The sequence below is a fragment of the Styela clava genome, chromosome 3 (genome assembly GCF_964204865.1).
Source record: "Styela clava chromosome 3, kaStyClav1.hap1.2, whole genome shotgun sequence".
In the NCBI taxonomy this organism is placed as follows: Eukaryota; Metazoa; Chordata; class Ascidiacea; order Stolidobranchia; family Styelidae; genus Styela; species Styela clava.
Genome location: NC_135252.1, coordinates 24,442,474 through 24,459,328, shown reverse-complemented (window position 1 = coordinate 24,459,328; position 16,855 = coordinate 24,442,474). Strand labels below are relative to the sequence as shown.

At 38.9% G+C, this 16,855-nt stretch overlaps 1 protein-coding gene across 1 annotated transcript; it reads left to right on the top strand.

Annotated features, from left to right (window-relative positions):
- The first annotated feature begins 444 nt into the window (after positions 1–444).
- Positions 445–16,725, top strand: LOC120342365 (synaptotagmin-5-like). Its single transcript, XM_039411155.2, has 9 exons — positions 445–713; positions 1,917–2,047; positions 5,272–5,363; positions 6,550–6,676; positions 9,093–9,241; positions 9,644–9,784; positions 10,137–10,266; positions 11,371–11,542; positions 13,358–16,725. Exons 1-9 carry the CDS (start codon positions 541–543, stop codon positions 13,557–13,559), a joined length of 1,317 nt encoding a protein of 438 aa, XP_039267089.2. The 5' UTR covers positions 445–540; the 3' UTR covers positions 13,560–16,725.
- The last annotated feature ends 130 nt before the right edge of the window (positions 16,726–16,855 follow it).

The following is a 16,855-nucleotide window of genomic DNA, read 5'->3' as shown; positions in this document are numbered from 1 at the left end:
TGTAATTGAAGCCTATAGATCACTCGTATGTAAGCTGTCAGTATTTTGCAAAAATCGAAATCTTATGGTTCCGCACCGCCTACCAAATTTATTGCATGCTTAGTGAGGTGGGAGTTAGACCGAATAACTTTTCTTCTATAGGGCGTTTTCACACCTCACTCCAGCGGTTCTCAACCGGAAGCCCGTGGCCACCCAAAGGAGCCACAGGACAATCCGATAAGGGCCACAGTGCTCGGCGCAGAACTGATTTTACTTTTCCCTTTTCAAGAATAGTCCCCGCTCCCCCTGGTATCATTGCTTGATAAGGTTATTTCACTAGGTGTTTTCACTTTGTTGAGCATGGATTGTCTGAACATAATGGGATTTGGAATCAACCAATCAAAATATATAACACTATAAATACCGAAAACAGTGATTTAACCTTATAAAATTGATTCCAGATGATTATTAACAAATAAGGATAAATAACTAAGATAATGCGTTAATAGGCAATAAATAAATATTTGGCGTGGAGTCAAAGGTCGCTAAACCGCTACAAGAATGGCTTTAGGACCAGGAATCATTGCTGGGATTGTCATAGCAGCCATTATTGCGACACTATTGGTTGCTGTGATTCTTTATTACCTCATGAAGAAATCGAAAGAGGATGAGGATGACAGTTGTACGAAGCTTATGCAGAAATATGGAACGACAAAGCATAACACTGGACAGAGGTTGGTGAATATTGGCTGATTTTTCACTGTTTTTCTAGCTATTTTTTACTTGGTTTTTCGAGATCATGATCTAACTGAAAAAATTACTTTACTATCAATGATATGACATTATCTATTAGGAGATATATATAGATAATGTCATATTTTAATTGCCGCTTTAATATCACTGTTTGCTGCGTCCGAATATATGCCTGTCCATAAATAAATGACAAATAACCGTTATTAGACTTATAATTCAGAGTTAAAGGAAATGAATACGCGCGTATCTAATGCTTGCTTTTGTTCGCGGCCTTATAGTTTTGCAGAACTGTCGTTTCTACTGAATATCACATTTTGACGTTACCGTTGCCTATAGTTCAGAATTAAATAATTCAATGGTAATTTTGTCCTCCCGGGAGCGTTATTTTGAAAGCCTACCTGGCGCGATTATATCCTTCTCTCTATATATGTAGGTTTACCCAAATTTATTCAAGAGCCTTGATGCACACTAGAAAACCAGGAAATTCGTCAAACAGTTATTTATTTTTACAGAGAATAACTTTTTGTTTTTTTAAGGCATATGTTATACTGCACTCATAGATATCGCTCCAATACAACCTATACGCATTTATTCGTGATCCGGTCTTCAAATTTTTAGCTTTTCTAGCGTCCAGCCCGTATAATTCTATATTTCTGTAACGTTTCGTCTGACCAAAGTCGGACTTTCTCAAACAATATTTGTATTAGTGTGCAGCAAGACTCTTTGAATCAAAAATGATAGTTGTTTTCACTCTTGCTACAGCATCTTTGCATTATATGCATACGAATCCATAGCGCAAAAGCGAAGAAGAAGGATAAGTAGTTAGTCTCGAAACCAAATTTCAGTAATTTCTCTCTTTCACAGATTTCCTCTTCTTTTTTTGCCTGTTCGTGGCGTCTTTACAAAAATTGAATTCAACTCACAACTGACTAACGTTAATCTAAGTTGGAGCTGTTACAGAAGCAGCTGGGCGAATATAAATTCCACAGAGCGAAGGTTCTTGGAAAAAGTGGGCCAGATGAAACACTCCGGCGGGTCGGATCAGGCCCGCGGGCCGTAATTTCCCCACCCCTGTATTAGAGATACTGGGAAGAAATTCAATTTTTCCGATTATGACTGGTGTTACCAGGATTCGAACCCAAGTCTTTTACAAACTTGAGACATTGTTTCTCATTCATCTTTAGGTCCGAGATGGTCGCCAACTACCCAGAAGTGACGACAACATTCACGAAATCACATGTCGCCGGTCAACAATTTACCGCGAGAGAACTGCAAGGAACGGACGACACGGGATTTGTTATCCCCATGAAAGAAGGTAATTGGTTTTCAAACTTCATTATGTTTTAATTTGAAGGATTTTAAAATTGGAAGGATAATAAACGTCAAATTTTAGATATACCAAGGGTTTTTAACAGTCTTCGCCTATATTGAAGTTTTTTTTTGTATCAAAATATAATTTAATTTCTCGGAAAATTTTGATTTGAGGTCGATGAGGTCTTGGAACAGTATTTATTGAAGCGGTAGCTCTTCTTCATAAAACTTCGAAATTGCCGCGGCACGGTCAGTTTAAAAAAATATTATTATTTATAACCGCGCGAACAAAACTTCATATGCAAAATAAATAAAAGTTATTTGTTAATCATCAGTAGAATTTATTACACATTTGGTATCTGAAGCCCTGAACGCCGACTCAAGAGCCAAGCCGAATCACGGGTTAAGTCAAGCACCCAGTTTAGTCTCTTTGGCGGTTAGTTGTTACGCGTCCGAGTCATACCAATTAGGTGACTTGAACCAATGACTGTTTGGCAAATGGTAGCTTGAGACCAACCAGTGTCGAGTAATCACGCTACGCAATATGTAAAGACCGAAATGAAATAGGAATTAGTAGAAGCCCGACCCGACCCGAATTTCGGGTCGGGCCTGAAATGTCAATCATTACGTTTATAAAAATCATTATGTTTATAAAAATATATATTAAAACTATGTGTAGAATTCAAAGAAATCCTAAATAAAATATGAAATTTCGGGTTTGCTTCGGGCCTGCAAATCCAGTTAATTTAGTCGGGTTCGGGTCGGGTCGGGTTTAATCCCACGGGCCCGGGCCGGGCTGGAATTTTTGGGCCCGATTTTTCCTCTAGCCCAGTGACCCCGTACCGGTTTAGATTATGTTCGTCTTATGCTCGTCTTATGCTTCATCTCGCAAGTTGCCATTTCCTCAATGAAGCAAAGCTCTGTAGAACCCACTCGACGCAAACTCAAATCATGTCTGGATTTTTCTTCGGAAACTCAATAACAATTATCACGATCTGCGGCTTCCTATGTTTGAATTTAGGAAATCCGAACTCTCGTATTACATTACACATTAGGACTGAGATGCAGACGAGCAATTGATTGAATGAACTCGGTTTCAGAGGCGTAACCTCTGTGATTTTGGGAGTTCAATATCCTAGAACAGGGGATATGCAACATTTTTGTCGGTGGGCCATACAACCGACTTCAGACATCTTGTCGAGCAACACAAAAAATTCAGGTACTCCCGCATTGTGTGTACCAGGTTAACCCTGGGGCATAATTTTATTCCGATTTTCTTTATTTTAGTTATATTACGAGTTCGGGGGCTGTCCGTGTTAGCCAATTGAATATATCCCCTGCCCATAGACTTCAGTCCCTTTACGCAACTTGATGTAAAATAGGCGAACAAAATTAGTTACCGCCACATTGGTCACACACTGATGGAGCGCCCCATTTCAAAGACGTAACCCTTGTGATTTTCGATTTAATATCCTAGAGCAGTGTTCCCCAACCTATGGAAATTTGTTGAGATCGCCTTTTTCAACAAAAACCTAAAAGTTACTGCTTCTTTATTGTTCATTTTATTTTAAATAGTATTGGAGTGTTGCTCAATAGTAATCGTATGTGTTGGAAGTATCACAGCGCAGAAACTTAGCATCGGCTGTTATTAGTCAGTCACCCTTAAAGCATCAAATACCGCCTAATATTTGAGCATATCCTTGGATCGCAAGATTTTATAAAATTTAATTTGTTAAAATTTAGGTCGCTTGAAAAAAAGGTTGGCCGAATCCGGCCCGCGGAGTAACATAATCCGGCCAGCAACACGTCAATGAATTATAGTATCAAAACAGCTGTTGTAACGATTATATTTTTCACGTTGCAAAATTCATTGTGAGACGCGTGCAACCTAAATTCATTTATAATCTAGCAAGTATAAAATGCACAATTACTCGTTTAATGATCCTATAATTAGATGATAATTTGACAAATGGCAACAAAACGCGGAAAAGTTGATGCTAAGTGCAAAGGGTTCAATGGCGCCGAAAATGCAATGCAATGAGGAAATAAATATATATATTCTATTCGAGAGATATATCCCTTCTTCATTTTTATTATAAAAAGTATCATCCGTTTGGTTTTCAACTTTCTAAAAATATGTGCGGCCCGCCAATGACTTGCAACCCTTATTTTGGCCCGCGAGCGACAAAAGGTTGCCGACCCCTGATTTAGTGGGAAAGGCAAGAGGAGAGAATGCGCCTGACATTAAGCCTTACAGTAATAATGAATGCACCGGGCAAAACGGCGTAAGAATTAACACAGAGCCAAGATTGGGGAACATTGCGTTCCCGTTTGATACAAGAAGTGCTCAATGAACACCAAGACCATTTGACTGATATAGCCACTGCAACATTCGCGAAATTAAGGCGAATGTTAAAGGAATTGTAAAGAATGTAATAATAGAATTACTTTTGAATATATTTCGAACGATTAACTTCTTAGCAAGGTGCGCTTGCATAAAGAATTCTTCGCAGTTGAAATACCGTGTGGTTATCACGGTAACACTTCTTAGTTAAAACATCGCTTGCATAAGCAATTTTCCGCAGTCAGAATTAAAGTCACAATGCGAATATCACGTTAGCACTCATTCCTTTCTGCATCCGTCCGTAATTGTCTTTACTAACATGCTTCCATATAGCCTTTGTCGACGTGAATGCGGAAGATTCATAATACATATAGTTGATTTATGTCGCATATTCATGCTTCCACCTTGAACGAAACACCGAACAAGTAGATACTGATACATAGGAAGAATATTTTTGTATAATCGGGAATTTTTACTTTGTATTTGGTATTACTCACTCATGTGCTTTGATTGTATATTGATACTATAAAACAGATGTTTCCAATCGGGGGGTCGTGAACCCCAATAAACCGGTGTATTTCTTCTGGCCCACTCCTTTTTTTTCAAATGACGACTGTAGTTTTGTGGATATAAATTCACTTGAAAAAATATCGCTGAAAATAACGCCAAAATAACCCCGATTGTGCCTTTGTGCTTCTTATTATTACATAAACGTTAGCCCAGCTGTTGGACTACCCTTTTTCATATTGAGTTTTGAGGCTCCGGCCCAGTAACCAAGTCTAATATCTGTAACCGACCCACTCAAAACAGTAATTGCCCTTTTCTGAACTAGAGAATATATGGAAGATTATGAATTTACTGAATTTCATTTTCTTTTCTCACAGGCGACCCTACTTTGCAGCATTCAATGTACAGGCCGATTGATCCGGGAAACATTGATCCAAGGTTGTACGCAGTGAGTGGATCGGAAATAGAGGTAAAGTGAAATAACGCGGGAAAGTGAAGACTCTTTTTTGCTTAAGTCTAGCTTTTAGACTTACCGAGTTATGCATTTAAATACCATCAAAGTATGCTATTTTTAAGGTACTCCTGTAGTATGCGAACCAAGATGGCGGACACCGGAACGTAGTATGTGTACCAGGTTCGGGTTAGGCCATAATTTTATTCCAATTTTTCTTCTTTTAGTTCTATTACAAGTTCGGGGACTAGCCAAGTGACTCCCGTAGTATTTGTACCTGAAAATATAGCCTAACCCTAACCTGATACGCATACTACGTTCCGGTGTCCGCCATCTTGGTTCGCATACATCGGGAGTACCATTTTTAATGGGGGGGAGAACATCAGAATATGATCTATTCATACTTTTTATGAAGTCGCTGAATTTTATAATGAAGATTTAATATATATTATAATAACTGGAGATATGACGTCAACATAATGATGTCATAATTTAAAACACGACGTCAAGTAAGTGAGGTGGTGTAACACTCTGGGATTTTTCGTGGAAAGCCCGCGCCACCACAAAAATATAAAAAATTGACAATTATTCAGTTATGGTTAGAGTAAGAAGTACACGGGGAACTGCAGACTTTTTCTTGCTTAAGCCATGTGATCAGTAGTTTATTTTTCACCATATTTAAAAATACATGTTGTACATATAAAACAACAATTTACATGATGTAGCAATCTTGAAACCCTCCATTTGTCACGCGACTATTACCATCTTCAGATCGCCCGACAGTGGTACCACGTTGGCCACATTAGGTAGCGCTAATTCAATTTCACCACAAGGGTATATTGCTATAATCCGTTTTACCGTGTTTCCCCAAAAATAAGACTTAGTCTGAATGTTAAAAATGATTATAATATAACCCCCTCAAAATAAAACCTAGTCGATAGCAAGAAATCTTTCCTACACGTTTTAAATGATTAATAATCTATGCTTTGCAGTTGTTTTAAATAAAAACGTGTTATTCGTGAGTAAATAGATCTCGGAAATCACGTAATTCTCTACTTTTTAATTTTGTTTTTGATAAATGAATATATACGAAATTCCTTCAAGATAAGCCCTAGGGTTTATTTTCGAAAAAAAAAATGTAGTAAGACCCAGTTTTCAGGAAAACACGGTACTAATACTTATTTAACAATTTCATCTGTTACAGGGCTCCCAAACAAAAATGGGGAAGAGACCAGCGCAAGTAATTTTCACTGTCGAATACGATTCGAAATTCTCTATTCTAAAGATCTGTATACTTGAAGCAAGGCATCTAAGGCCTAGCTCAAGCTCGGGTGAGTCAAGTATTTTGTTGGGCTTAGTCGGTAACAGTGGTTCCCAAACTGAGGGTAATTGCCCTCAAAGGGAAATTTGGCAGTTTTCAGTGGGTAATTCCTACGTTCACTGGTTTAACAATTTTCGTAGTTTCGACTAGCTGGACATGCAATGCTCGCATCTACACGCGCTTCGTAGGAACGTAATAACAATACTTCGCCGTACAGATTGTTTGATTAAATGCTGAGCTTGCGTAAGTTCAGCATCTTAAAGTCTGATCGGCAATAGGTGTTGGTACTATCGCCCTTTTTAGTCAAAGAAAAAATGATAACGATACGACTACTTTATTTTTGAATGAAGTAATTGAGCTTTTGATATTTCGATTTATTCGATATTAAATCGTTGGAAAACCAATGGCTTGGTTGTTCGATCGTTTGGTCTTTAGCTATGTCCTTTCATATCATTAGATATCAACGGCTTTTTGTACAGGAACTTGTTCTGAGCAAAAGACGTGATTGAACGTCGCATGCAATAAAAGTAGTGTGTATTGCACAATGTGCATGTCCCTTCTAAATACTCGAGGAATTATGTGCATTGTGCTTTCTAACACGAGTACATGGCAAACATTGAAGTGACAAATCGAAAAATGACGTAGGACTTAGAAATATTGACCAAAAATAGTCATGGCGCATCGCTGCGCGGGAATAAATTTAAACTAGAATATGTTGTTTCATCGTGACGTATCGTAATCATCACAAACGGCAAACACGAATTTTTGTTTGGTAATATTAATTTACTAATTATTCGAGATTTGAAGACAAGTTGCATGAAAGCAATACTTGGTGATGCTAGAGCGCGTGCAAAAGAAACGAGATTCGCAGTTTTACGTATTTCGGAGTTTGAATAAAGTCCATGCAGGTTCGTGGGTTCGAAACCCGTAGGGATAATTCTGGGTGAGATCTGAGTAGTCAATCTTTTGGGTATCGGATGGTTATTCGGTGTCATATTCGACACATTTATTGCACCCATGGGCGGGTGGTAGTATTGATTAGGTTTTAGCAGGTGTCGCTAAATAATAATGACACTCTGTCGAGAAAATTATTTCAAAGATTTAAAATTCAGAAATCCGTGTCCTTCGATTTAGATTTTACCCGACATCACTGGCTATAACTGCTCCAAGTCCGAAAGAAGTCTCTGGATTAGTGAACACATGTAAACTCTGGCCGCGGTAAGGTTTATATGAGCACCGAGTTTGCTGTAAAGATCGGCGGCCGGGCGTTTCAGAGGCGGTCAAGTGTGGCGGAATATTAAGTGTGAAGTGTGTTCTGAGTGAGTTCCCGCAACTTTGCTCAGAGATGAGTCTCCGTTACTTCTGAGTGAGTGCCTGTAACTTTGCTCAGAAATGAGTCTCATTTACTTCTGGCTGAGTGGCCATTACTTTGCTCAGAGATGAGTCTTCTGTACTTCTGAGTGAGTGATCATCACTTTGCTCAGAGATAAGTTTTTTTTTATTTATTTCTGACTAAGCGCGCGTGACATTGCTTTGAGTAACGCCAAGTTCCAAATGGCGTCTTTGTTCGACATGCCGCCATCGGTTGCGACTTATTGTTCAGCACAGTATTCAAATTTCGATTTCCTTCTTCAATGAAAGAATGGAATTTTACAATCGGCTTGCGATGACACCATAGCTGTAAAAGTGATTCGTTTGAGCAAGGCTGTGAAGACGGTAAATAAAACCGACTCTTAAAAAACTTAGTGAACTCATTGCATTTTAGTTTCTGTAAAAATATGGGCGCTCCGGAAAGATTCGTGCCAAGATGACGCACAACCTGAACAACTCTAACCTGGTACATATACTATGTTCAGCCTGTGCGCCATCCTGGTACGAATACTCCGGGAACACCAAAATATGGATTTCAGTTATCACACTGGAAAGTCTGAAAGTACGTCTCCGAAATATTCCAAACTATGACTATTGTCTATTGACTATTGTCCTAACTTACTTAAGATAAACAGAAGCAGAAGCAAAACGGACATAATCTAAACCAGGGGTGTGCAACCTTCAATACAGGAGGGCCAGGGCCATAAATAACTGGGTGAAACCGCGGGCCGCACCTTAATTTAACACAGGGTTTCTAGTAGTTAAAAAAAATTGCGAATTTTGATCCCATGATATGCGTTGTCCGCTGTTAGGAAGTTGTAACGTCATAGGCATAGATGATAAATTGGACACAGGTATGGGGTTTTACAACGCAAAGGAAGCAATCGCGCGCACCCATTCAAAATAAATTTGAAACTGTTTCGCGGGCAACCCACAATTCGTAATTGACACTTCTCCGCGGGCCACACAATTTTCATTGTGGCCCGCGGGCCGCAGGTTGACACCTAAATACAATAGCATCAAAACCGTAATATTCTCCTCTCTTATACTTCCAGGGACAAGTGACCCATATTGCACGGTAGCTGTAAAGCCAGGCCACGCCGCTAAGAAAAGTCAAGTGTTTAAGAACACATCCGATCCGATCTTCAATGAAAATTTCAGTTTTGAAGTTCAGAAGAACGAACTAAATGATAAAACTATAGAGGTGAGATAGTATGACGTCATTAGTAGTGACGTCATGAAAGATGTGGAATATGATAAAACATATATTGCACTATCAATAGAATTAAACTACAGGGGTGCGAGACTATGACGTCATGATAGGTACTTATAATTTAATAAAACAATAGTGGTGTCAGACCATGACGTCGTTGGTAGTGAAGTTATGACAGGTTCGTATGTACAAAGTTATGAATGAACTTGTGACGTCATCAATGGTGTCTGATATATTCGTTAGCACATGGCGAAAGGCATAAATCTCACTAAGAATAAAAATAAGCTTAGATTGGAGAGACGATGACGCCATTTGTAGTGACGTCACCAAATGCAACCACTACAATAAGGGAAGTGAATTTTAACAAAAGTGAATCTTAATTTTTCATTTCAGTTGAATTTCTTCGATTTCGATCAGTATTCACGGGATGAATTAACCGGGTCTGTGAATCAGAAATTGAGTGAAATTGAATTAAAAGACGAGAAAATCGATCTCTGGAGAAGAATTACGCTCGCTAGACCGGATACCTCGGAGGTAAGTTGGTATTGTCTTTGCACTCTAGTCATCGTTTATCGAAAACTTTGTTGGCTATACCAGCGTTACTCATACCTTTTTTTTGTCCCGAAACACCTACCCTTCTTATCTCGCCTCGCAGGAGGCCACAAAATTAGAAGGTAAAATTATTGAATGGTTTCCAAAATATTTAGCCTATGGTAAAATTAAAAATTTGGCTTTAAACTTGACAATTAAAAAATTAGGCCGACCGTAAATGATATTGAACGGTGGCAAGAGTCGTTCAGATAGCATGGCCTATCCGCCTATTTCAGAGGATGCTCATCTTGATTCGGATGAACATTTATAACAAATAGAAAGCCTTTTCTTTCAGACACCCGAAGAATACGGGGACATCCTCCTACGACTCGGTTACTTACCAAGCGCAGAAAAACTAACCGTTGTTCTGCTGAAAGCGAGGAATTTGAAATGTTTTAGCGAAACGGGAGATGTCAAGCAACCTGGTAGGTTCTCTTTTATATTTTTACAAGGTAAGTTTTAAACCAGTGGTTCCCAAACAGGTAGGTCCCTCCCCACAAGGGGGTGCGGACAATTTTTTGAGGAGGCGTGGAGCCATATAACAATAAAAATATTTGTCAGAATTGAACTTGTCCGTATTTTTTGAATATTTACATGTCTTTATTGTTTAATGATTGCGATTTCATCTACGTATTTTTTGAATAAAACATACGTTTGCCTTACTATCTGTTATTTGTAGCTCTTTGTTACTTGACAAATTTTGAAAAGAAGGCGCAGCTTAAAAAGTTATGTTACCACTGTTATGAACTGTCAAAGAACTTCGATTACGAGGAACTGGCTACCGCATGACTGTCTCTTTAAAGTTATACAGCCTTGGTACTTTAGTTGTCACCCAGAGATCTCTTTTATTTGGAACTCTTTATTCTTCCCTCATTGTGCATAAAAAAGTAATTTATTAGTTGTTGAATCTTCAGTGGATCCTTAGCGCTAGTGTTTTGCGCAAGTTGCCATTTTAGTTTATTTTAACATACTGTATGAACAGAATGTATTACCAGCAAAATATGAAATACTGATCCTTGGTACACAAGTAATGGAACCTAAAGTAGTTGCCAATTTTAATAGTCCTCGGGACGGATAATTCGTCTTCACGACGGACAATTCGTCTTTATAGCTGGTGATTTTTTGACGGGACGGATGATTCGTCTCAACGAGACGAATGTTTCGGCTTGATGAGGTAAAAGATTCGTCTTGACGAGACGGGTGATTAGTTTTTATTGCGGATAATTCGACTTCATAGCTAGGTGATTCTGCTTGAGGGGCCGGATGATTCATCTTGGCCGACCCAACACCCATGCCCTAGTGGCGCAAGCATACTGATTTATTGACGGGACGGATGATTCGGCTTGATGAGGTAAAAGATTCGTCTTGACGAGACGGGTGATTAGTTTTTATTGCGGATAATTCGACTTCATAGCTAGGTGATTCTGCTTGAGGGGCCGGATGATTCATCTTGGCCGACCTAACACCCATGCCCTAGTGGCGCAAGCCAGTACTACTCAAACGCCTAAAAACCTTTTCCTTTTTTACAGATCCGTACATAAGAGTTGCCATCCTACATGACGGGCATTTGCTTAAGAAGAAAAAGACTTCGACCAAACGAAAGACGGCAAATCCGACTTATAATCAAGCAATCAATTTTGCGGTTCCGCTAGATGTCCTACCACGCGTGGAAATCCAATTTCATATTGTTAATGATACTGGGTGAGTATTAAGCTTTTATTCCTAATTCGCGGGCAGAGGAAAGACGGTAAAGTTGTTTTACCGTACGGCGAACCAACTACTCTTGTCCGGTTACCAGCCCATGTCGGTTATGGGATTAGTTGACCAGTCATTTGTTTCAGATGCGCGGTTGCGCATAACCACCAGACTATGTTGACGAGGAGTCAAGCAATCCTTTCGCACCTAATTATTTACAACATGAGATTCGAACCTGCAAACTCGCACAGTCGAACACTGGTGTTTCGAAATCGAAACGAAATTTTGCCTTCGAAACGAAACACACGTTTGTCACAGACAGTAAAACACGTAACCAATATTACCCAACGAATTTAATGGACAATGGCACATATTTTCCAGAATTAAAACCACAAAAAGGAAGCACTGGTGGCTAATTCGTGAGCATGAACCGATATTGATAATTCCACGAAGGTTTCTACTTAATGACAAAGCAGTGACCAAATGGCACCATAATAATACGAATTACGTCATTGTTAGAGATGGGGCTCACGAGCAGCATAGCATATGGGGCTCTCAACGTATCAATGCTCGTTTTCTACTTTATCCGACGCCGCAGATTTTCGTGACCCAGTGCATTGTAAAAAATATTTTCTAATCTGAATTCCGAATACATTTTAAACTCCATGAACATAGGAAATGGGCTTTCATGATATATCATTGAGTGAAATCAGTTATTTTTGCTCTAGGGAAATGGACTTAATAAACATTACAGTAGTTATGAATTGTGGCCTATCTTGACAAGCACAGAAAAAAGAACAACTAGGCGCCCGGAGAAATGTTTTAAATTATACAGTAAAATTAACTCATTGACTGTTTATCGTCAGCGTGACATCGACATCGTTCAACTAAATTCCGCCACAATTATCCCTTCCCGCAAATATTGACTGTTGTGCTACTGCGGGGGAATTGATTTTTATTTTGCTTATACCGCGATCATCGATGTAATCAAATGAGTGGACCCGATAAATTTCCATCGGCCAATGACGGAGAATTAAGACTGAAAATCGTGTTTTATTTTTCTTCAAGCCATCTCTGATTTAAATATTTCATGTCGACTGTTGTGGTTTTATTATTGTTTTTAAATTAATACCACAAACTTGAACTGAACGATATTATTATTAACGACGGCAGTCTAACAATAAAACCTGCGATAGATACTAAATAATATTTAAGAGCTATTTCATAAGAGGCAAATGCAAGAAATGCTCGCTCACTATCGAAACTAAGGATGAAAAAGGTTAATTACGACAAAATTTGATTTTATATTTATTGCCGCGATAACACAGATTATCTCCACAATGTTGAAATATACGATAATAATTGTAAAATATTTTCAATCAAAAACTTCCCCGATGCATTATACTGCAAGTCGGCGCTGACTTGAATCATTTCATGTCGGCAGTAATTTATTGCGCGTCGCAAAGAGTGTCTCCGATTACGATAAAACATAAAAAATGAAATAATTGTGATATGTTTTCAATCAAACCGCGGACGGCGGCGCTAGGACTTGTGCGCGATATTCAATATTGTTATAAACACTAAAAACGATATTTGAGAGTCGCAATATTCGAATGAATTCGGATATTAATTTCGAATTGGACATCGCTGAATAATACCTTGACTGATTTCTGGTTGCATTGGCTATGACGTCATAATATCCGCTTCGGAAGTCGAAACAGCGCCGTTTCGACATATCAGTGTTTCGAAACGCCCAGCCCTATTTGCATGATGAGCCAATTATCATTTATTAGTTTACTAATCATTCCCACTCTTTTACAGCGTAAAGCTTCAGCGGGGTTCCCGCAAAGAGACGATCGGTTACTTGGAAATCGGGCCCCATTCAACAGGAGACGAATACGACCACTGGGTCGATCTAATGAGTAAGAAACCACAGGCAAGGTGGCATAGGCTACGCGAGGCAACACATGATGTTGACGAACAGCCATCAACTGCGAGTGAGACAGCTACGACTTCAAAATGAACTTTTTAGAGACTTTCAAATTCGAGGGAGTCCGCCCTCCAGAACTTCGCGGGTCGTATTTTGAAGTCAATGGTAATTTAAATTCGAAGATATCCTCTCTTTAGAATTCTGTGGGTTACACTATACATTCAATCTAATTTATATTCGAAGGAGTCCGCCTTCACAAACATTTGCGCATTGACTACATAAGAATCAAATCAAATACAAATTCGTAGGAGTCCACCCCACAAAATTTTGCAGGTTGGCCTTAACAGTCAACTCGAATCTAAATTCGAGGGAGTCCGCCCTCTGAGATATTGCAGATTGAACTTTACGGTTAATATAAAGCAAATTCGAGGGAGTCCGCCCTCTAGGATATTGCAAATTAAATTTTACAGTCAACCAAATTCAAATTTGACGGAGTTCATCCTTCAAAATATTGCAGGTTGAACTATACAGTTCATCAAATCTCAATTCGATGGAGTCCGCCCTACTAGATTTTGTGTATTAAACTGTACAGTCAATCATAATTTCAATTCGCAGGAGTCCGCGATTAGGAACTTTACAGTAAATCGCAACTTAAATTCGATCGTGTCCGCCTTCAGAATGTTTGTACGTTGGACTATATACGTGCATCGGTCATACATAACGTTCAAATTTTGGACGATAGTCAAAATTTGATTTAAATACAAATTCGAAGGAGTCCGCTCTCCGTCATTATGGGGGTTGAACTTTACAGTCAATCGTAACTTAAATTCGAGGGAGTCCGCGCTAAATATTCGTGCATTCAACTATATATGCATCGAAAACACATAGCTTATACATTTCAGACGATAGTCGAAACTTGATTCAAATACAAATTTGAAGAAGTCCGCTCTCCGTTATTTTGCGGATTGAACTTCACAGTCAATCGTTATTTGAATTCGAGGGAGTCCGCCCTAAATATTTGAGCCTTCAACTATATATGCATCAAAAACAAATAACGTATAAATTTCTGACGATAGTCGAAACTTGGTTCAAATACAAATTCGAAGAGGTCCACTCTCCGTGATTTCGCGCGTTAAACTTTACAGTCAGTCGTAACTTAAATCGAAGGAGTCCGCTCTCCGGGATTTTGCTGTTTGAACTTCATAGTCAGTCAAGTTTGAATTCGATGGCGTCCGCCTTCCGAATATTTGTGCGTTGAACTATATATATATGCATCGGTCATATACGGAATTTACAATTTCCAGAATTAGAATCAAGTACGAAGTCCGGCTATATAAACATCACTAATCTGGAAATCTTCAATTTTATGCCAAGAATCTAAAATTGGAAGAAAACGCAAATTTGAAGGAACCCGCCCCTGTAATCTTGAATTATGTGCTTCTGTTAGTGCAATGTATATAATGTGCAATTCATACAGACTTATTTATTTCCTATTCTCCTAGCTTTATGGAAAGACAGAGAAGTTCGCTATATACTTTTAAAATGATTTAATCAGATTCGAAGGAGTCCACCCCTAGTAAATATTTTTGCGCTGAACTGTATGGAGCAGTCAGATACGAAGTGAACTGTTTGTCGAGAATTTTAATTTACGTCAAATACAATTTCGACGGAGTCCGCCCTTCCTTATTTAACTTTTCAATAGAAGTAGGGTCATGCAGTGGAACTTTCAAAGGGGGAGGGGGTTGAGTCTGAAAATACTAATTGCAAAGTTATACCGTATAAACTAGTAGGTACGGCCGAATGCCGGAAACGTCGATTTGTTTTGAGGGTCTAAAACCGTTTCAAGCTACGAAAAATTAAAATTGATCAGGTACAAATTCGAAGGAGTCCGCCCTGCAAACATTTGAAATATATAAGTACATTCAACTTCGGTTCGTGCTTACACAATGCAACAGGAAAAGTACAATTTATGCCAACTTGTTTATGAGATCGCCATAAGCTTTTAAAATTGAATCATCTACAAATTCGAGGGAGTCCGCCCTTGCAAACATTCGGAATATGTATGTTAAACTTCTGTTAATGCATACACGATGCAATATTAAAAGTGCAATTTTATTTTTATTATTCTTTTACCATTAAAGAGAATCTCGCTACGGGGCTTACAATTGCCTTGTCCTTTTATATCTGAAGTGAAGCCGTTTGCCCGAAGTCAAACCGAAAAAAATTTCGCTCTAAAAAAACTTTCTACTGTTCAATGGCTGTTTATCTAGAGCGGAGGTGTGCAACATTTTTGTAGGTGGGCAATATATATATATATATAACCAACTTCAGACATCTAGCTGGGCCACACAAAATATTTAGCGGAAAGGGAAAAAAGAGAATGCGGCTATTGCTTAGCCTTACAGTAATAGTTGCAACGGCGCAACGGCAGAAGATTTATCGCAGCGACAAGAACAAAAAAACATGTACTTTTAAAGACGTGAACAACTTTTTGTACATGAACTGTCGAATTTTATGTTTGATGGGAAAGAATCTCGAGTGTTGGAAAGGGCCACAATAAATGACTTGGTGAGCCGGGTTGTGGCCCGCGGGCCGCCCGTTGCACACCTCTGATTTAGAGCCCTGTTTAGATAGAATGCTCGGAAGCCCTTATAAAAAGTCGCAGAACTATTTATATTTACGGAAATTTTTGTTTTTTGTCATTATTTCTCGTTTGTTCTATTTTCATAACTTTTAATTTGTCATTATTAGGACATCATTTCTGTCTCTGAGTTCCATCGAACCCTCAATTTCAAGACACGAGGCCCTCGAAACTTTTGAAACCTCACGTTCTCCGGCCTGAACCGCTAGCTGTTACAGCCTAACTTGGAAATTAGAAATTTCAGCCCCTGACTAAATGATTCTGTCGAAAAATGAGTCTTTGGTCATCACCATTGAAAATTCAAAATTCCACTCTGGATAGTATAAAAAGAGGACAGGGGGGCTGGGGATTCCCCCTCCTCCAGGAGAACTTACTAGATGTTACGGTCTAACTTGGCGACTAGAAATTTCAGAACACCCACATCCCCCCCTTTGAAATTCATTGCTACGCCCTAGCCGACGGCTCCGACTTCAAACATCACCAAACCCTGACCTCATTGCCCTGATACAACGCGTCCATTTCACTTTGTATGATTTGAGCGAATCGCTTAAAATATTTTCTACTTTCAAATCACAATTCTTATTCATTTTCAGGAAATAATAAAATGCTATAAAACCATTTGTTGAGTGTTTTTGAAGAAATCTTCGAAAGTTTTAATTTCTCGCGGGGGCCCATTTTACCAATCCAGGACGACTTGGTTACGTTTGGCTTTTGAGTTAACATTGAGTTTCACCGTCGCTTCGCAACT

What these genes read in the sequence shown, in the direction of transcription:
- LOC120342365 (XM_039411155.2), top strand. Translation starts at nt 541, where the DNA reads ATGGCTTTAGGACCAGGAATCATTGCTGGGATTGTCATAGCAGCCATT. An exon ending in TAAATGATAAAACTATAGAG is followed by an intron (nt 9,242 to 9,643) that starts GTGAGATAGTAT and finishes TTTTCATTTCAG; the next exon opens with TTGAATTTCTTCGATTTCGA. An exon ending in CATATTGTTAATGATACTGG is followed by an intron (nt 11,543 to 13,357) that starts GTGAGTATTAAG and finishes ACTCTTTTACAG; the next exon opens with CGTAAAGCTTCAGCGGGGTT.